The following is a 21135-nucleotide window of genomic DNA, read 5'->3' as shown; positions in this document are numbered from 1 at the left end:
CATCTGCCTTCGGCTCAGGTCATGATCTCAGGGTCCTGGGATTGAGCCCCACATCGGGCTCCCTGCTCCGCAGGAGGCCTGCTTCTCCCTCTCCCCCTCCCCCTGCTTGTGTTCCCTCTCTCGCTGGTCTCTCTCTGTCAAATAAATAAATAAAATCTTAAAAAAAAAAAAAAAGAAAAGGGATCCAAACTCTGGTTTTCTGAATTCATGCCCAAATCCCACCACTCCACCTCTCCCTAGCCTTCATTGGCCTTTTCTTGTTAAAACTGAGCCTGAGGATTGCAGATTGCCCAGTGAGCTCGTGCAATCCCCTCCTCAGAAATCTGAAAAAAGGCCAAGTAAGACCACAGTGGAAATACCCTTGCACACCCTTCACACCGGCAAAAATTAAAAAGGTTGCTAATCCTAAGTGCTGCCGGAGAGCGGAGCGACGGGTCCCTCTGTTCTGCGGCTGGGAGTGTGAGTCTGACCATTTCGGGAGAAGGCTGGAATTCTCTACGGAGACCACACCTGTTCAATCCTCAGAAATCCACTCTATAGCTACATCTTTCTCTGTATCTTTTGTAAGATCCACAACACTTATGCCCTCCACACCCAGAAAGAATGCTGCTGTGTTCACCAGCAGCCTTATCTGTGATAGCCAAAAACCCATACACAACCTACCATGCTCACCACGTGCAGAACGAGCACATAAATGCTGGGGCATTCATGTGACGGAATATCCCAGGACACTGAGGAGGACAAACAGCAAACACAGGCCTCTGTCATGGGCATAAGACACAGGCCACAGTCCTGTAATCACAGGGTCCCAAGCAGGCTAAAGCAAATTGTTTGTTTAGAGATGTACACCTAGGTCCTAGGTGATAAAACCAAAAAAGAAGAAAAAAGAAAACCCAAAGGGTCCACCGGACATGAGCATCCAGGAAGTGGTGTCCTGGAGGTGTGAGTGGGGCGGACGTCCTGTGAGGGGGGCACTTGCCATCTCCACGCTGCGGCTGTTTGCCTTGTGAACCGTGGTGAACGTGCACCTACGGAGTGATGCACGGCTTCGCGCACGTTCGATTTCGCGGCAAAGACGGGATGGAAAGATCTGGTGCACGTCGGAAAGAGAGCGTGTCTTGCTTCTGGACAGGTGATGTCTGCGAAGGCACCCCCCCACCCCACGGCCCAGGGCATGCGTCCTGGAGGGGAGTCCCTCTGTCCGGGAGCTCCTTCCGGGCAGCCTTCGCCAGCGCCCAGGATGAGGCTACCCTGGGGAGTGTGCTCCCTGGACAGCAGGCCTGCTTCCTCGCAGCGCACCCCGCCCCCCCCCCCACCCCAGGCAGTGGGCAGGAAGCAAGTGCAGACAAGGGAAAGCCACAGGCCCAGCCTCTGTAGGTGGCAAAGAGCAGAGTCCGGGCGACGTTCAGGGCAGGCCGCGATGAAGTGTCTGCGGGCTTCAGGCAGCGCCCGGGCGGGGTTCTTTTTAATCCAGCACACTTGGAAGGCTGCAGCTGGGGAAACTGAGGTAGCCCCTCCTCCTGCCCCCATCCCTGCTCCTCTGAGTGCTCCTTGTGTCCCCGCACAACCACCACACAGACCCCCGAAGAGGGGAAGATAGCCCCCTCCCCTCCCTCCTGGCCCCGGGCTCAGCTAGCCTCGGGAATGTTCTTCCCAGCGAGGCTCTTGGAAGGACTGAGCTCACAAGGCGTTTGCGTTTTGCTATCATGGAGTGCAGGATCTCTGAGCTTTGGATGGTGGCGAGGATGCGAAGGCATCCTAACTGGCCTTAAGCCCCTCTCGATGCCACGAGGCACGGCAACCCTCCTGGGTCAGAGGGCAGGGGAGCCACCCCGCCGCCGTGGGTGGAGGCCTCGGGCTCACGGCCTTGCGTCTCACAGACGCCAAAGCACTTGGCCCAGTGAGGTGGGGGGAGTGTCCGTCCTGCGGCCCCAGCCTGGAGGCACTGAGCCCCTTGTCCACCCTCCCCTGGCCTCCTAAGTCAGAGGTATTTGTGTGCTGGGTAGGCCCAGGCCCTGGAGGGGAAGGGAGGACCCAGGAGCTGGAGGGACCCTCGAGCCCCCCACACCCACCTCCAGGTCTGCCCCCTCGTCCAGCTTCACGGAGGCCTGGGTCAGATTGATGAGCTGATACACCAGTCCACAGCCCCCTGGAGCTCTTACTTCAGACAGGCCGTGCCTAGACGCTGACCTGGACCCACAGAACCACACACGTCAGATAACACGGCCTCCCCTGCCCAGTGAGGGCGCAGCAGCCCTGGGCGCTCATCGCGGCACGTGGGGCTCAGGCCAGCCACAAGCAATCTCACGCATAGTGAACAAGAGTAAGGGCTTTTCTAAAAAACCACACTTTGCCTTTGGAATTTAAGTCTATAACAAAAAGGGACTTGAAATTTGAGCAGGGGAAAGTAAGTGGTATTAAATAAGAACAACAACAAAAAATGTGAGTTTGGTCTAAGGGCAAACACCAGCATCAGTGCCGCAGTGGACGGGGCGGCATCCTGGGCCAGCAGGTGGGCCCAGGACCTGAGCCCCTGAGAGTCCCGCTTAAAGCAGGACCTGAAGAAGAAGTCCTCTCCGACTCTGGAAGGCCGCATTCCCAACATAGGACACTCAGGATCCCCGCAGGCGCGGATCAATCAAACACGAGCTCGAAAAGATCATGAAGACCTAAGCAAGCATGAGTCATGAGAACCAGGGGAGGGAGGGAAAGAGCAGAGGAGACAGAGATTTGTGCCCCCAAGGCATTTCATATAGGAATTGTCAGTCACTGGAAGATCAGTTGACTACACATGAAGTGTTCAAGGAAACACAGGACGGCATCACACACGCGGCCAGGCAGTGAGCCACTCTAAACATGCTCAGGAATATCTGGGAAACAAGCCCTACCACAGACTGAACAGCTACGAATTAAAAAGAAAATGTCATTGGTGGGGAAAAAAGAATCAGTGGTTGAGTTTAAAAGCAGATTAGACACAGATGGAGAGATATTCAGGGAACTGGAAAACAACTCAGAAGACATCACACGGTCCAGCACGCAGAGAAAAGACGATAGAAGATAAGGAACCATATAGGGGATGGATTAAGGTCTACTATGTATTTAATAGGAGCCTCTGAAGGAATAAACTGTCTAATATTCAAGGGTGACAGGCTGTCTGTTATCCCCGCGCCGGGTCCATCCTACATGAAGGCCACAGCGCTCTGATGTGTGCGCACCCCTAATTCTGCATGGACTGACCACCACCTTCATTGAACCTTCTAGTCCCCATTTGTGCACAGAATGCTGTACACCTTCACTGGGCCCTCCACGCATGCTGCCCCTGCTTTACCTGCAGGGGGCCCCACGGAGCCAGGAACGGAAGAGGCGTGAGTGCAAGAGTGTGCATGGGTGTGTAAGGGAGGGATGATGGAGAAGGGCATGGGAGGGGCGGGAAGGAAAGGCAGAAACAACGGAAGTATCACACTCTACCTGGAAATGGCTAATAAAGTGGGGTGATTCAGATGAAAGTGTCTGTTTCTCCCTGGAAGGGACAGGGGAGGAATGTCGGGGGGCACCTGAATTTCAGATGCAAGGCACTTAAGAGCATGCCACACAGGGGGATCTGCTGTTCCAGGGGAGCTGGAAAGGGTGTCTGGAGGGCAAGCTGCACTCCTACTTGGCACCTGCTCAGAGGCCGCCCTTCAGATGAGGAAGGGCTTCCTGTCCTGTCTGCCTGCTTGTCGCTCCAGCCTCCGCTCCTGGCCAGGCCACACTCAGGTCACCATGTTGGCCCCCAAGGCTCTGCACCAACACTTCCTGCTGCCCCCCCCTTTGCACTTCATTCTGCACTAACTCTGTTCTCCTCACTGCTCAGGGCACATTTAAATGTCCCTTAGCCCAGAACGATGGCAGGCAGATAGGTCAAAGATTACATTACTGTTTTCTAAATTTTGTATGTTTGCCCTATTTCCCAGCTTAAAAAAATTGTAATATATTGCAATTCTTTTCTTACTCTAAAAAATATGTTTTGGGGAGCCTGGGTGGCTCAGTCGTTAAGCGTCTGCCTTCGGCTCAGGTCATGATCCCGGGGTCCTGGGATCGAGCCCTGCATCGGGCTCCCTGCTCAGCGGGAGGCCTGCTTCTCCCTCTCCCACTCCCCCTGCTTGTGTTCCCTCTCTCACTGTGTCTCTCTGTCAAATAAATAAAACCTTTAAAAAAAAATAAAATAAAAAATATGTTTTGTACCCAACTTTGTATTTTTTTAAAAGAGGATCTCCAAACTGTGTATGCTTTACCCCACCAATCCTGGGTCCTTCCTTTGGAGGAGAGGGATATGTAATTTTTGGAAAATAAGTTGTTTATCTTTTCTAACAAATTCATTTTTCAGTTACACCTGAGCTGTGACTAATTTCTCAAAGTGACAAACCATGTCATCATGGGAGGCTTCAGTAAGCAGAGGGGCTGCCCTCCCCCAGCAGAGCCCTGGTCCCTGGGGTCACCACGGAGGCAGAACTCTGACCCCTACCCACAGGACCATGGCTGGGGGGGGGGCGGGCAGGTACCGGGAAGGTCCCTGTCCTCACGTGTGGCCGGCCAGACCCCAGACCCGAACAGGTGTCTTAGTCAGAATACCAGCTTAAGTGCTGACATCTCTTTCTCAAGGCTCTGGAGACCAGAAGTCCGAGATCAAGGTGCGGTCAATTCTGGGTCTGGTGAGAGCCCGCTTCCTGGCTGGCAAGTCGGTGCCACCATCTGGCTGCGTGCTCACAGGGCCAGGCCCTGGTTCATGCACACACGGACACCTCCAGCCTCCTCTCCCCCAAAGGGCACTAACCCAAACCTCTCATGGCCCACCCTCACGACCTCCTCTAACCCCACCCACCTTCAGAGGCCCACCTCCAAACACTGCTACACCAGCTAGGGCTTACCACATGAATTTGGGGAGGACATAAGCATCCAGCCCATAACAGTAGGTGATGAATAATCATCCCTAGAAACACCGCAGATGATGCCCCACAAGAGGGTCTATAGACCCACACCATCCATCTCTGCGGTAAAGACCTTCACACTCATACCCTTTATTCTTCAAGCACAGTGTAAAGACCCAGATGCCTGCCTTTTCAAAGTCACTGCTGTGTGGTCCCGGCAGGCTGTGTGGACAGGAGATAGACAGGGGAGAGCCGACATTTCCTGTGGACATGGCCTGGCGCCACACCTTGCATGGGGAGTGGGGGTGAGCAGTGAGCTGCTGGTAGTGGGTTCCTGTACTTGCTTCAGCCCAGACCCCTCAGGACCCTGGATCTGGATTCTCATCTCCTACTTGCCTGACAACCGTGGGCAGGCTCCCTTGTGCCTAGGTCCCCCTTCAGAAAATCCAGGATTTACACCCATGAGCAGTAAGGTCCCTTCTGGTCCAAGTGTTCTGCCCTACACATGGACTTTACACCCTGATTCATGAGGAGAGAAAACTGGACCAGAGTGGGCCAGCATCCGCCCGACATGCCCCAGCCTGGTGGGATGGGCGTTTCTGCGATTTATCTCCTGCGTCTTGAGCCATACTGGTGAAGATTCACAACCTCACGCAGGCCTCACATGTTTCGAAACATGCTGACTTCCCATCCATGTCTTCCATGGGGGGCAGGGGCATGTGTTTTCCCAAGAGAGGGGTCTTGCCACACTGAACCATAAATGCAAATCAGAGGTTCCAGAATGAACTCTTGCACTTCGCCATTTGACCCTCCATGTTCTTCTCTACATGGAAATGGCAAGCCTTCAGCGTTGCCCAACGGCGTCCCTGGGCCTCGGCTGCCTGTTTGTTCAAGACCCCAAACCAGCTTGTAGAGTCCCCAGTTCATGATTTGGTTCGTCTTGTGATTTTTCAACTTTACGGCGGTGGAGAGAAAGTGATACGAAATCGGTAGAAACCATACTTCAGATTTTGAATGTGGATCTCCCCCCGGACGGGTGATGTGCGTAGGTGCGGTCCTCTCTGCGATGCTGGGTGGGGCAGCTCCAGCCCCCAGGCAGCCACGCCATTGGGAGGGTGGATGACCAACCGTTCCATCATTTTCCACACAGCATTTCATAAATCACATGAGACAGTCAACACCTATCAGATAAGCTTCATGTCAATGATTTAGCCCAACCGTATGCTCACGTGAAGTGTTCTGAGCGCATTCACGGTGGGTGGGCTAGGCTCGGCCGTGGTGTTTGTTCAGTAGCGTGGGGGCATTAAACACATTTTTGACTTATTATATTTTCTACCTAATAAGGGTTGACCAGGATGTCACCCATCACACGTTGAGGAAGATCTGTATTTATTAACCATCTACGAAGTGCTAACATGATGCCCAGCACGCTGACATGCATTAAATTATCTTAAATCCAGTTCGTGATGCCCAGCATTCAGAGCCACAGAAATGAGGTTCTGTTTCAGGATCTGAGAACCTCCTTGGTTTTTGTCTGCCAGGTCTCCGGGGGCCCCAGGGAGGGAAGGCTGGCCTTGGCCGGTCTCAGACGGGGTCGTGCCAGGAACAAGTACCCCTGAGCGAGGCAGTGGGGAGGGGACCGGGGGGGTGGGGCACATGCAGCAGGCCATGGACTGCAGCCAGACCATGTCCTAGAAGAACTGGGAATGGACCAGTGTAGGAAACCAGCAACGCAGAGAGCGAAGCTCTGGCCCACGTGGGGCAAATCAGGCCCCAAGGTGAGGTTGGACAAGGAACCGTAAACATCGGGAAACAGGGTTGACGTGAGGTCTGCTCGCCAAGTGCAGCATCTCACACGGCCATCGCCACCCAAAACCCTGCCTCCCTCCTCACTGAAGCCTGTGCCAGGGACACCGGAGGGCATGGAGGAGACGCGCTCACAATGAGGCCACGTCTGCAGGGAAGAGACCCAGAGCCCTGGCCTTCACCGGAGCCAGGTGCACAGAGCACAGCACAGGGCCACGCGGCAGGGCCACGGAGCAGGGCCACAGCACAGGGCCACGTGGCAGGGCCACGCAGCTGGGCCACGCACTAGCTCCCACGCCACTCTGTCTTCCAACAAGCGTCACGCACAGTTCCTGTGCTCAGGTTTGAGAAGGCGGAGGCCCAGAAATCTACAGAAAAATGAACATCGCACTTTGGTTCAAGTACGTATGAATGTACACCGAGTGGCCTCTGAGTGTGCTCACTCCTGAACCTCTGTACGGACTCTTTCTTACACCCAGCCGGACGGGTCCCCCCGAGCTTCAGCCAGGTCTGCCCTAACACTTTCCAAAGGTACACGGACTCACTGCTGGTGCCCACCAGCCCTCTGAGGCCCGCCCTGCCCAGGGCACACGCTGCTCCCCACCAACGGCTCCCCACGGCCTCCAGGTCTCTGCTCGAGGGTCTCCCTGAAGCAGGGCCCCTCGTCTCTGCAGAAAACAGAACCTGATACCCCCACCGCGGCGTGCTCCATCCCTTCCCTTCTGTGCACCAGCCTACCGTACGGTGTCTGTTCCCCCCACTGAGAGGCTAGCTCAGGAGGCAGATGGTTTTGTGGCTCCATCTCTAAGTGCAGACTGGAGCCAGCAGTCCCCACAACTGTGGGTTCTAATGGACATTGCCTCATGGATGGGGCATGTTTGCCCCATGGAGGGCATGGTTGCCCCATGGAGGGACAACCGCAGGACTGGAAAGTGGGCAGGAACGACATTCTATAGGGAAGCGTGGATGAGGTGTGAGAACGCTGCCAGGGAAGGAACCCGCAGCTGAGCCCTCAGCTGTCCCGGGGGCCCCCATGTGAGTGGGGAGCAGGCAGCTGGTTCTGACCACAGCTGGTCCCCAGTGAGCCTGGGAGCTGGTGTCTGACCCAGCGAGAAGGCGAGAGGCCTCGATCACTCTTCGGATTAGACCACTCGGGGCTGACTTCACGCACCAAGATGCTGGTGCGTGGGACATGCACGGTCCCATGACATTTGTGTTGCAAATTAGCCCTAAGAAGATGGTAAAGGTCCGAACCTCAGGAGGCAATGAGCAGACAGGTGGTGCCACACGAGGGAAAACTCTCTCCCGCAGGATTTCTGCTCGAGGCTGCCACTGCACCCACTGAATCGCCACCCCAGCTCCCACCACGTGCCAAGCTGGCTACTCTGTTCTGGAGGGTCACTGAGCAGTGACAAGAGGTGAGCATGCCCCGCCAGCCACGCCGGGGTGTTAGCTCGGCCACAGCACGCCGGGGGGTATGGCTGACAGCCGCTTAAGATGGCCCCATGCCATCCGCGACTGCTGACCCTGCACCGAGGGGGCCCCCGTCCCCAGGGTCTCGAGGCCTGAGGCCCATCGGTCGCTAGGGTGACAATGAACAGAGCTGGGGATGCACACATCATTTCTGCGTTTGTAAGGCTGACATCCACAGACCTGCGTGTGATCAAATCCTTCACAGGAAACAGCTCAAATGCTCAGCACATTTTCTTTGATATCTGCCCTCCTGCCATTTAGTTCCAAGCGACACAAGAGAATAAAGCCTGAGATCTTGGGGGTGGGGGCTCTGAGTGAATGAGCTGCAGTGTTGTTACTTCTGAAGGATAGCCACAGATGTCATTATGCATCTTGTCTTTGCCGCGAAAAGCAAAACACGTGGCGGAATAACATTTCTTTAACTCTTACGTCCCTCAGTACCCAAGAAGAGCATTTGCTTTGGGGTCGCACTGGGCAAAACTCACACACCGACAAGGGATGGCTTTGGGAACGTCTTTACGGCGGGCCCGCGTGCGTGTTGTCAGATGACAGCACGTGAGTCTTCCCCGGGCCACGTGGGCTCCAGTCATGGGGAAGCTGAGTTACCTCGACCGTCCGCATGGGCCCAGCAGTAGGAGGCGAGGAGAAAGACACCATACTTACAGAAATTTTCCGTTTGTCTTGGATCCTATCATGACAATTTGCTCAGATTCAACCCGTGAGATTTTCCCGTGGAACCAGGGCATTTTCTCGTGGGCCGTGGTGGCGATCAGCTTCTCCAGCTGAGGCTTCTGGCTGATGATGGCCTGCTCCAGAGCCTGACCCTGCCACGAGAAGGGCGCAGAGCAGTACTAAGTAAAAATGAGAAGAAGATGCAGGAATCATTTCTAATCTGTCCCGAGTCCTGACGTGGTCATTCATTCATTCACCATAAAGAAAACTGTAAGCTCCTTATACATGATTTAAGTACCTTTGAGTATATAAGTAACAACGTAGAGTTTAGAGCTTGGCCTTTTGAAGCTGGGCGAGGCTTTAGAAACCATCTGGCACGATCCCTGAGGTCCAGAGACCAGGCCTCCTGCTCCCGTGGATCGCAGCCCTGCACTAAACTGTCAGAACCCGATGCCCCTCTGCCTACAGCTCAGGAGCCCCAGGGTGCGTGCCACAAAGGAGACGAGGCTTTCCCGTCTGCCCACTGAGGCCTCCTCCCAGCGCTCACTCTGCTGCCCGTACCTGTGGATGTGGCCACAGGGCACGGAGGACGTGAACTGTGACAATGTGGAAAACAAAACCGGGAGGGGGCTGACAGCTGGGTGAGGTCCCCTCCCGACCGAGCTTAGCGGGAGAAGCAGAGGTATTCTCTGCAGCTGTAAATGAAGACCCCGTGTTGGGTTATTGGACGTTAAAGAAGGACAAGAAGAAGTAAAAATAAAAATATAATGAGTCCAAACGAGGGGACGTGTGTGTCCCTTCATAGATGACATTCTGGAAAAGGCAACACTGTAGGGACAGAAAGCAGGTGGGGGGGCCCCTGGGGGCTGGGGTGGGGGTAACTTATCTTGACTGCAGTGGGACCTACGTGGTGCTCTGCATTGGTCAATAATCACAAAACTGTACACCTAAAAAGCTTAATTTTACCCTGTATAAACTACACCTCCATAAATCTGATCTGACTTTAAAAAAAGATAAAAAGATGGTCTAAGGCCTATCCAATAATACTAACAACAACTGCTGACCAGGGTACTGCTATCTGTCTGCAAGGGTGAATTCCCGTAGACCCCATTCGAGGAGGGAAAAGCAGTCCCTGTGTAAAATCCTCAAAAAACCTGTTCTGTCACATATCTGTGACAGAACGGGAAACGCAAGAGAGATGTCTGAACACACAGGTCCGCGCAGGAGACCCTCAGCCAGCCCGGTGGCTCCTGACATCAGGGGCTGCTAAGAGTGGCAGGAACTGAGCTGTCCCCCCGCCACCCTGCCCTGGGGCCTTTTCGGATGACAACGTGTCACCGTGTACTCATGAAACCCATGCACCGTCCCCGTGGCCAGCCCAACGGGCTCGGGGCCATCCTGTCCAGAGGCTGGGAACGATGGGCAGAGGGAAGTCCCGAGCGGCATTGAGTGCCCACCACCAGGTAGCAGGCAGGTGAGCGACGGGGTGCGGGAGGGATGTCAGGCAGCCCTCCATCCACGGGCTGCTGCAGCTACATGCGTGCTCACCCAGAACGTTCTGCTGGAGACACCTTAGGAAGCTACAGGATCAAGAGCCCATCAGCTTGAACAGAGCGACGCCCTCGGGGGCATAAAAACACCAGACACCCGGGAGGGCTGTCTAGGGCGCCGCGCGTGAGCGGGGTGACTGGGTGACCCGCATCGCTGGCGGGAGGGCCCCCGGGTGAGGGGAGCTGCGCCCCCCGCAGCCGGGCACCTCTGGCCCGCGCCGCTGAGCGGGGAGACGCGGCCAGCCCGGGACCGGGGCGCACCTGCAGGTTCCAGGTCTGCTTCACGTAGTCCCGGATGAGGCTCTCCTTCAGGTCCTCGAACGGGCCCGTCTTGGGCTGCACCCCGGGCGGCCGGTGGAAGGGCTCCTTGAGGAGGCAGACGAGGCCGTCGGACTCCTGGGTGTGGTAGCGGCACAGCTCGGCCGGGCTGCCGTGCGGCCTGCCACCCGCGATGGCGTAGGTGCCGTTCATCTCGCGCTCGATGGCGTAGTGGTGCGCCTTCCTCCCGTGCGCCACCGACAGCGCGAAGCCGCCCAGGTAATTGCGGCTCTGACGCAGCAGGTACAGCCCGTCGCTCATGCCCCCCTGGACCAGGTAGTCCTCCGCCTCCTCCCGGGTGATGTTGCCGAAGAAGAAGGGCAGGTGGTTGGCGCTTTCGGCCGTGCTCCCCGCCATGCTGGCGTGTCCCCGTCAGTCTTCCTGGCAAGAAAAAAAAGATGGGACATCGGTCAGGCCTGGGGCGGCAAGGACAGTGGCTAAAGCACCGACCCTCCGAAACCCGGGCCGGGTCCCGAACACTCTTGCGCCTGGACGCCGGGTTCTCGTGGGTCTAGTCTGGCAGACCGACACCAGACAGCCCCCAAACGAGCCACGCTCACATACCACGTAAGATGGGGATGGTGCGGGGCGCCTGGGTGGTTCAGTCTGTTGAGCGACTGCCTTCGGCTCAGGTCATGATCCTGGAGTCCCGGGATCGAGTCCCGCATCGGGCTCCCTGCTCAGCGGGGTGTCTGCTTCTCCCTCTAACCCTTCCCCCTCTTGCGCGCTCTCTCTCACTCTCTCTCTCTCTAATAAATAAATTTAAAAAAAATCTATAAAAAGATGGGGATGGTACGCACCACGGCCACGCACCTTCGGGGGGAGGCCCGCAAGCCGCTGCCCTGAGGCTGAAGACGGCTGGCCTTTCAGAGCCCCCAGCCTCAGGCGGTTCCTTCCCTGTGCTTCCCCAGACCACTTCCCAGCGCCCACCACGCACCATCTGCGTGGCAGATATTAAAGAAAGAGTGCAGGGTCCACACGTGATGAGGACATCTGTCACAGAGGAGACGCTTCCGCACCACGCGGACACACACTTTGGGGGGAAGCGCGAAGACAGAGGACGCATCTTTAACTGGGAGAGTGTTTTCTTTTCCCTCAGTTGTGGCAGTAGATGAGAAGGGTGTATGTGCTGCCAATTCCAAAAATATCCAAAGAAGTGTACATTTTAACCAAAAGGGCTTGCCACCAACGGAAAACTACCTAGGTACCTCCATCTGTATACCTAGGGAGAAAAGTGAACGCCCCTTTGTGTCACACTCAAATGCACACGAACACACACACACTCGTGCCTAATAGCTTCTCCATGATACGGATTTTCCTACAAGCAGCGATAAAAGATAAGAACACCTGACTGATGGAGGTAGCGATTTTCTCCAGGCAGAACTGCCAAATCCATCCTCCTGAGTAAGCCCCCCCAAAACCATCAGTTTTTTTTTTTATAAGTTAATGATATAAACAATTTTCTAGCTTCCTCTTTCGCATTCGACGACCAACCGTCAGTTTTTCCCTGTCCAAAGTTCTAATACTTCCTCTCTCGGCCAGGTTTGCTTTGTTCCGTGCCGTCCATAGCTGCACCTAAGTCTGAGGATGCCATTAACAAAAAGACCTCTCTGGGAAGAAGCAGGATTTCTCTTCCGAGTCTTCTTCCTTCTCGGCTAATCCTCCTGGAACACTCGTGCCCCAACTTGGGCCACTGCCCGCCATCAGCTAGGACCCTGAGCACATCTTCCTTGCACCCGGCCGTGTCCCTGCCGTGGAGCTCCCGGGGCCCCCACCACCTGCGTGCATGCCCAGCTTGTCTGCCTGCAGCCCAGCGCTGCCCACTTCCACGCGCGGCGCATGATCCGGGCTCTGTCAAAACGTGGCGCTCCAGGGCCAACAATCTCGGGGGTGCGGATGGTGTGCCCCTCGCCGTACCTGAGGCCGAGACCCCCACGTGCTGCCCGTCGGCCTTCCCCGGCCTGGGGGCCGCCCCAGCCAGGAGCCCGTGGTCCTTGTGTTCTTTCAGGCTTGTTTTCCAAGTGGCTTTGGGGTGTGCTCCTTTCTCTCCATTACTGCCGTCTGGCCTCACACATCATCCCCAGCTGCACACGCTGGCCGGCATCCTGTGCCCTCCTACGCCCCCTCCACCCGCCTGCCCAGGAGCCCCACGGCCCTTCCAGCACGCCCTGTCCCTCCCGGCCTGGCAGCCTCGTCCCTCAACGCACAGTCCACGGGCCACAGCTGTCCTCTTCTGCAGACCCACCTGCAGACCTGTCCCAGCATTAGCCTCTGCTGAAACCCGTGAGTCCTCAAGAACACTACTTTAAATGCGAACAAGTACTTTTTAATTTGGGTAAGTCCTAACAACACGACTATCCTTTCCCAAAATTCACTGGTTTGTGGTTATGTGCATTGGGCCTGGCGCTCCGGCGTGATGGGTGCGTGGAAAGGCATCACGTAAGACTGAACGGGGCCCGCCCCCCAGGCGCGAGCGGGGATGCTCCTGCATGGCCCTGATGGAGCTCAGACTCGTCCCCAGGCAGGTGGCACATGTCAGCTGAGCAGCTCTTTCCTGGGGGGTGACTTGCCACAGGGGACATGGGGCGCATTTGTCCGGTGGTGGTGCTTCTGACCCAGGCTCCAGCAAGAACAATTAGGGCACAAGCTTGGGCTACTTCGTTTGGGGCATGAACACGGTCCGTGATGCCCCGTTCATGCGCCCCCCCAGCACCCACCCGGCCTTCTCCTGGTCTCCAACCTCCTTTGCACCGCACAGGCCCCCTCGTTCCAGCCGGCGTCCCCCCGGGCTCATCACCACACTGCTGTCCTCACCTGCTTTCCGGACACCGGCACTGGCTCACCATGCGCCCCCCGCCGCCCGGCAGTGCCTTCCACGGAGCTGGCTTCCCCGCTGTGCACCTTCCTCCATCACTGTGCCCATCGACTCAGCCCCACCCCCGCCTCCGCCTGCGACTTGTTTTCCGGTCAAATCTGCCTTTTCCTCCAACCCCAGGGAAAGTCTGCAGCTCAGACTGCGTTTAACCCCCACGGATTTTTGTCTATTTTAACATTCCCAGTTACTTTTCTCCACGTGTGAAACCACTTTATTCAAAAGCTCGAAACTGAGAAACCGAGGGGCCCTCTGGATCCCACAGAGCGGACCCCCGGTGCCCCCCGTACCTCGGCCAGCGCGCGCGTGTGCACCCAGCTTTTCAATGAGGTTAGGCTGCAGGATGTTGCGGGGTGAGCTCCTCAAAGCATGGCAGCCTCACTGACCCCTCGGGGGCCTTTTTATGACCCAGGTTCAACGTGCAGTTCGTGACAGAAAAACGTTTTATGACATGAAATAATGTCTTGTGATGCCTGGGGCATCTCCCACTCTGCTGCTTCATCCCCTCCCCTCCCCAGCTCAACTCCACAGGCCACACAATCCCTTCCCACGTCCTACCTTCCCGCGAGTGTGATTCCCATCTGCCCCCCCACCAGCATGCCGGCTTTGGGGCCAACACGGAGATGCCTGTGCTCACCGCCCCTTCTGGGCGCCCAAAACCGCTCCTGGCACGAGGTGGGTGGTCACAAATATTGGCTGATTAATAAAAGCAGATTTCAAAATAATGCGTACAGAGTAATCGAGTTCTGTTTGCAGAAGCTGATACCCACACGCACAGGCAAACCTGCCCACGTCAGGAGTGGGAGGGAGAGCCGGGCTGGAAGGTCCGTGGGTGGCCTTACCCCCCTCTGCTCTGTAAGTGTCCAAACCCCGCACCGTCCCTCTGCTCTCCCGCCGACGTCCTCTGCCCATGCTCTTGCCAACGTCACCCAGTGGCCAAACCCAAGGTCACCCGCCTGCTGTATCTGGCTTGACCTTCGGGAGCACTGGATGGAGCCCAGCGGCCCTGCCTCAGCGGGTCAGTCTCTCTTCTTTGCCGACCCCTCTTCCATGGCTCCTTCCTTCACTTACTCTGCAAGCTGGTGCTGGGGCTGGGGCTCCAGCCTCACCTTCTTCCTGCACACGGCCCCCAATACCGGCAATGCCCACCGATCCCACACCCACCTGTGCCGAGCTCCTGACCTGAACGCTGCTCACCTGACGTTTCCACCTGAATGTCCAACAAGCAACTCAACTTCACGTGCGTGAAGGGAGCTTCGGCTGCTCAGACAGCTCGTCCCTCAGCCTGTCCTAACTGGGGGTAGGACCCCGGCCCTAGGCAGCTGCTGGGGACGAGACCCTGCAGTTTGCAGACCCCTCCCTGTCACAGCGCAACCCATGGAGTCAGGAGACGGCGTGCTCGCTCCCGGGAACGTCTGAGCTCCGTGCAGGAGGCTGGATCAGGTGCTCTCCGGGGAGCTCTCATCAGTTTTCCTCCAAGTACATCCCAAAGCCATGGCTTCTCACCATCTGCCCCAACGCCACCCTGGTGAAAGCATGTCGCTGGGTCTGGCCCAGTTCTCCCCACCACCTGCCCTCCTCACGGTCTGCTCCCTACATGGTGGGCAGGGTGATGTTGGCGAGCCATCTCCCTGTCCCCGCCACATCCCAAACCCTACCTGGTCTGGCCTGAGCCGCTCCTCATCTTGCCCACTTATACCTGTGCTCACCGCGTCCAGCCACCCCGCCCTCCTCCGGCTGGCTGGTCTTCTCCGGCCTGTGGTCTCCGCTCCTCCACCTCCTCCGAGAGGCATGAGCTGACGACATGCCCCCACTCATCTTTAGCTTCTGAAAGGGTTTATTTCCCTCATCACCTTCACCACGAGCCAGGTCTTCCCACCCTAAAGCGGGACCTCCAAAGTCTGGGAGTGTTGACGTGCACCCCCAGCGCCCTGGGGCTTCCCAGTGCTCTCACATGCCTGTTGGATGGAAACATGCTCATCTCTCCTTTTTAGAGTCTCTGCGGTGAATGCAGGCTGCTTTGGCAATACGTTGACAGCCCAGCATCAGAGAACCTGGAGGACGGGTCCAACCTCCTCCTGGCTCACTGCTCCCTGAGGGCACCCACTCCCGCGGGGGACGGACCTGGTTGCCTGACTCCCTGCCTCTCCTCTTCCAGCCTGCCCCCCCCCCCCCCCCCGCCGCCCTCCGCTTGCAGAATACTTCTGCTTCCCCAGGCGATCTTCGCATGCTTGCTCACAGCCCTGCTCCTGGGGCAGGGTCCTCCCTCACTTGACATTACTTATAGGACGTTCACCATCCTGGGCACTTTGCCTACATGGTTCCATTTCACCCAGGACCCTCTTCAAAGTGTGGCCAGCTTTGATGTCACCACCACGGGGACCTAAACAAGCAGGGCACAGGCCACTCCTGAGTCTGCGCTTGGTGTCCCCCAGGTGGGTGACCTCAGCACCCCAGGATTGACGTTGGCCTTCTAGCTAATGAATGCTGCCCTTTCCACAGTGGCCAAAGCACGTCCCTACCCTCGACGTGCATGCTAAAACTGCCCCTCACACTCCTCCTGTGGGTTCCTCCCATTCGTCACGGGCGTGCGAGGAGCCTCACTGCTCTGAGCATGACCAAAAATGACCACGCAGACGAGATGAGTACTGACTGGGGCTTGCAAAAACAATTCAGCGAGAAGGTGAATTCACAACTGTGGAGTCTGTACATAATGAGGACCGACTACCCGATTTTGCTCACTCTCTCCGGATAGAGATGCACAACGCTGCCTTGGAATAAAACCACGTTCCCTAAATCCATGTTTGTTTCAGTGCTTTTAACCTTAGTCTGTGAAGAGGTGGGCTGTGTCTTTGTACTTCTGTTTTTTCTTAAGCCCTATCTGTCCCGGTTATCAGAGGCCCAGACCAGTGCTTGAAGATGTCTGCTCTTCTGGAGACCCGCTGAACCGTGGTTCCTGCAGGTGCTGTTTCCCCCACTTCCTGCAGAGAACATCTCCATCAGTGCTTAGCTGGCTACGGTGGCTGATTTCGCATCACTGTGCCCCAGAGCTTTCCCAAAGAATATGGACTGAGGTGGCAGAAATGCATGGCACTCTGGGGAAGATTTGGGGACCACTTTGGCCAGAGCCCTGCCGTGGAGGGGAACAAAAGGATACCTTGGCTTACGACGCTCAGAGCTACACGGCTACCTCAATGCAAAGCAGCCCCGATAGAAATTTGCCTGGGAATTCCCTCTGTAGCTTGAAGCTGAGAAAACTCAGTGTGGGACTTGGGTAAAAGGAACAACCTCATCTGTGGGTTTGATTCATTTTCATAAGAAAGAGGAAAGAGCCCAGTCTACAGGGGCAATAGAGCTTCCTGGGCTGGGCAGGGGCTGGCTGATTAGTTACGGCAGATGACCCGGCCTGGGCAGGTGCAAGGGGCAGACGCAGCCAGACAACCACCCCGGGCCGCTCTGCAGAGGGCGGTGGGCGCTGCCTCCCACAGCAGGATCTCGCCGTGTGGGACAAAACACGTGGACACAGACAAACTGTGGGAAGTGGCCGCCCACAGACAAACAGCACCTGTGGCGCCCGGCCTGAGTCAGGCCCATGTCCACCGGCTTCCTGAGCTATACGGGCTCGCCCTCTGGGACACCACCCCACAATGCTGTCCCAGCCTCCCCGAGGCCGCCGGCTGGCCACACCGCAGCAGACCCGGTCTCCCCAGGCAGAGCCATGCAACGCCATCTCCTCCGACCTCCCCCGTTCTGCATCTGGGGGAAAGCACAGCTTCTCAGAATACAGAGACACACATTTCCAGAAACAAAAAGTAAATCTAAGGCTGGTGAAAGTGACTTTTTTTTTTACTAATATTTAGAAGTAGAGGAGAAGTTTCAATACTTGAAAATATCATCCAAACCTTCAAACCTGAGTCCTTTTATGATCTTCCAGAACTCGTGGGCCCTAACAATGCACCGAGGAAAGACAGACGTCTCTTAGCCAACGTCTGGAGTTTTAGGCTCCACAAGAGAACCCTGCTTCTAAGCAGACCCAATACCTCTTCCTTGAGGTATCAGCACAACTCACAGATACTGTGCTTTGATGTCAACATAAATGTTCACTCTCAACGTATTTGGTTGCAAATAAGCGACCAGCCCACTGTAAGTGAATTTAACGTTAAAATTTAAATCATTCATGTGTTCCTTATGTTTGTTGAGCATCTATGTGCAAGTGATTTTTCTGGGAAAAGAAAGTCTCTTTCCTCCAGAAAAGCAGCAGCAGAGGTGGCTCAGGGGAGCGGGGGTCCACTTCCGGGGCCCAGCGTGTACCCCAGGACTGCGAGGACCCCAGGGCCTCGGCTGTCTACACCTCTCCTGCCTCCCGCTGGGACTGGCCAAAGCTGATGCAGGTTTAGCTTCTCGGAGGGAGCTCCGGCTCACCTACACCCTGAGCTTGCCGAATGCGGCCCTCAGGCCTGGCCCAGACTCAGCTCCGGAAGCAGGGGTCCCACCCCAGCTCAGGCCCAGCAGGCCTAGCACAGAGAGGGTGAGTCTGGATTGCAAAGAGCTTCCCTGGAGAAGGGGAGCTCTCTAACTGCTGAGAGATCTGCTATAAGCCGGCATTTCACACTCCACGTGGGCTGACCAGAGAGATGAGCTAGCCATGTCCACCCCCAGGGGCCAGGGAGGAAAGGAGGCGGCAGGCGGGCCGAGCCTGGACTGGGGACGCAGGGCTGCATCTGCCCGGCCTCTCCACAGGGCTCCTGGCACACACGAACGTTCACAGCCCGGGCGGGACTTAGGTGGGAGGACGTGCTTGTTAACACATGAGCTGGGTTGAGTGAAGACTTGGTGAGCACAGGATGCCGTCCAAGGCGTCACCAGGTCACGTCCCTCTCCTGCTCTCCTGCAAAGGGAGGGGGTGGGGTTGCAGCCAGCGGGTCCCCGGACACCCAGCCACGGTGTCCCAAAAGCAGGAGAAATAAAAACAATGAAGTAACAGGACAACACACCGGACGTGACCAATCCCTCTCACGGCCTCTTCATGCGGCAAACCACACAGGGAAACAGGACAAGCAGCAAAACAGCTTTGTGTTCCTGGGTCCTGCTCCAGGGGACGCTCCAGGGAAGCCCTGGTCACCCCACAGAGACTAGGCTCCTCCTATCCCATCCAGAGGTGCCTGGCTGAGGTTTTTAGCTTCTGGACACTATTTTTGGGGTTCCCATCCCTGCCCCTCATTCACACAAACCACAGGGGCCCTGTGGCTGCTGGAGAAACCAAACCACCTGATTTAAACACGTAGGGATGAGCTAACGAGGGTTAGGACATGCACAGAAAGCATTGCTCAATATATATTAAAAGTCACTAACACCCACCGTTCCCTAGTCCGGGCAAGCATGTCTGTGGGGGACCCATGATTGCACCACATCTCAGAAGTTTAGGATGATGCTCTTGGATGTCATGAACCCATGACACAAGCACACCCCATGCTTGAGTAGGTGGCCAAGGTTATATGACGGGAAGAAGGGTGGTTGGGCAGGAAAGGACCGGAATGGCACTCGCGTGTGCTCGGCAGAAGAACGTGGGCTGCAGTGGGGAAAAACGCGAGCACAGACATGGACTTGCTGAAACCTGAGCTCAGCCCCTTTCCTGCAGACGCCCTGGGGGTGGGGGGTGGACAGCGGGAGGCCAGGGTTCTGGACGTGCTCGACTCCCACACATTCCACCTACGTTCCTTTCCTGGATTTAAGCACAGGTCTGGAATCAGGAGCCCGGGACAGCAAGGGAGTGTGGGAGGGGGAAAAGCCCACAAAGATGGGGAGAAGCTTTCAAAGGGAGGACAGTGGCAACGAGACAAAGCAGAAGACAAGCCCCTCCAAGCTGGAGTCCTTCCTGCAGCTGCACCGTGTCTGTAATTAGGGAAGTGGGCCTACGCCTCCAGCCTCAGCACAAAACCAACCGGAAAGCAGAGGTGCCGATCCTCCACGCCACGGGCTTCCTTCAGCGGTGCATTCAGATGAAACCAACCCCAAGGACATCGATCCCGCTGGAACAGACTAGCCTCTAAGGGCAGCACCAGTGAACACCACTGAGCCTGTTGCACTGAGTCCCCAGGGACTGCATGGCCCCAAGAGTTCTTACTAAATGAACTTTGTGTTGCTAAAGGAACCTAGGTGCTAAGTAAGGCATGCCAAAATTTTCGTGGGTATTTTATATATATTTTTTAAAAGCCCCAAGACATTGCAAGTATCAAATTCCCTATAAAACTGGATCAAATAGGAGAGAAATCCTAGAGTAAGCTTATCAGGATGCCAACTCCTGGCAGGGGGCTGGCAAGGCTGAGCACACCTGGTCTTCATGTCAGGAGGGCCCATGTGCAGAGTGAGAGCAGGTACCAGCTCTCTCTGACCCCATCCCAGATCTCCTGGGAGGCGGCCACTCGAGGTACCAGCAGGACACACAGCCACGACTTTGAAGCTCACATCCAGGCTCTGCTGTCTCCCACACTTGGGAAGAGAGCTGGGAGAGGCCAGCCCCCACTCTGAAACATCACAGGAGGTGCAACGCGGAGAGACACCCTCACCATATGCCAGCAGCCGCCAGAAGCAGTCCAGTGGAGGGTCTACTTTGGTGTGGCCAGGAGATTCACAAGGATGTGTTTGGAAAAGTAACAGAAGCCAAACTGCATCCCAGGCCTATAGAAATGACAGCTCTATGCAAGCTCATTACCATCTTACAGATGATAAACTCGAGCTGTAGAGAGGCCAGGTATGCACCTTCAGGGCCAGCCTGGCCAATGAGAACCGTGAGGGCAACAGTGGATGGTGACCCGGATGACAGGATGGCAAAGGGAAGCTCACAAGTGCTGGCTCACAGGGCATCAGCTGACTTGCCCACATCCCTAAAAGTAGTGGTACCCAAGTTCATCAGCCTGGCATGAACACAGCCCAGGAGGTCAGTTACCTCCCAAAGGACACACGGGTAGTCATGGGAGAGCCAGGGCTGGAGGCCAGCCCTTCCTTAGCTACAGACTTCGGAGGCACCTGGGGGCGTGGGAACAGGCCTCTCGGCCAGCACAACCTAACGCAGGCTCAGGCCTTTCTGGCCAAACTCCGAGCTCCTTCCTTGTCACCTCACAGTAGAGGTTCTCCACGTGCAGCCCTGAGATCAGCAACACCAGCATCACGGGGAGCTTGCAAGAAATGCAAATGGAAACGTCAAGGCTCCATGTGGCTTGCAGAATCAGAAGCCGTGGGGGTGGGGTCCGGCCATCTGTGATTTCACATGCTCGCGTCTGAGGACTCACACCCCACAACGCCATCCATGTAGCTGCTCAAGACAAAAATCTACGTCCTCTCAGGGAGCTCAAGACTCCGTGTCGCTGCGTCACCAATCCTACCCATTTTCCCTTCCACCCTTCCAAACATGCCCACCCTTCGAACAAAACCTGGTCACACCACTTCTCTGCTAATGGACCGGTCTTCCACCTTCCGCCCTCTGATCTCAGGGTCAATCGGCTCTCCGCCAGTCGCTCCCCTTGGGCTCTCTCAGTAC

At 56.3% G+C, this 21135-nt stretch overlaps 1 protein-coding gene across 1 annotated transcript in view; it reads right to left on the bottom strand.

Moving 5' to 3' along the window:
• SYK (spleen associated tyrosine kinase) overlaps positions 1–21135 on the bottom strand; it is a 77887-nt gene that overhangs the window by 33197 nt on the left and 23555 nt on the right. The window contains exons 2-3 of the mRNA XM_045882130.3: positions 10670–11107; positions 8850–9010 (exon numbers count right to left, since the gene is read on the bottom strand). Of these exons, the coding sequence (XP_045738086.1) occupies positions 8850–9010; positions 10670–11083 (575 nt within the window). The 5' untranslated portion in view covers positions 11084–11107. The remainder of the gene's footprint in view (positions 1–8849; positions 9011–10669; positions 11108–21135) is intronic.

The sequence above is a fragment of the Mirounga angustirostris genome, unplaced genomic scaffold (genome assembly GCF_029215605.1).
Source record: "Mirounga angustirostris isolate CCGP_5_RB_7025 unplaced genomic scaffold, mMirAng1.0.hap1 SCAF_15, whole genome shotgun sequence".
NCBI classification, from domain to species: Eukaryota; Metazoa; Chordata; class Mammalia; order Carnivora; family Phocidae; genus Mirounga; species Mirounga angustirostris.
The sequence above is the reverse complement of the archived record's forward strand: the minus strand, read 5'-3'. Positions and strand labels throughout refer to the sequence as shown.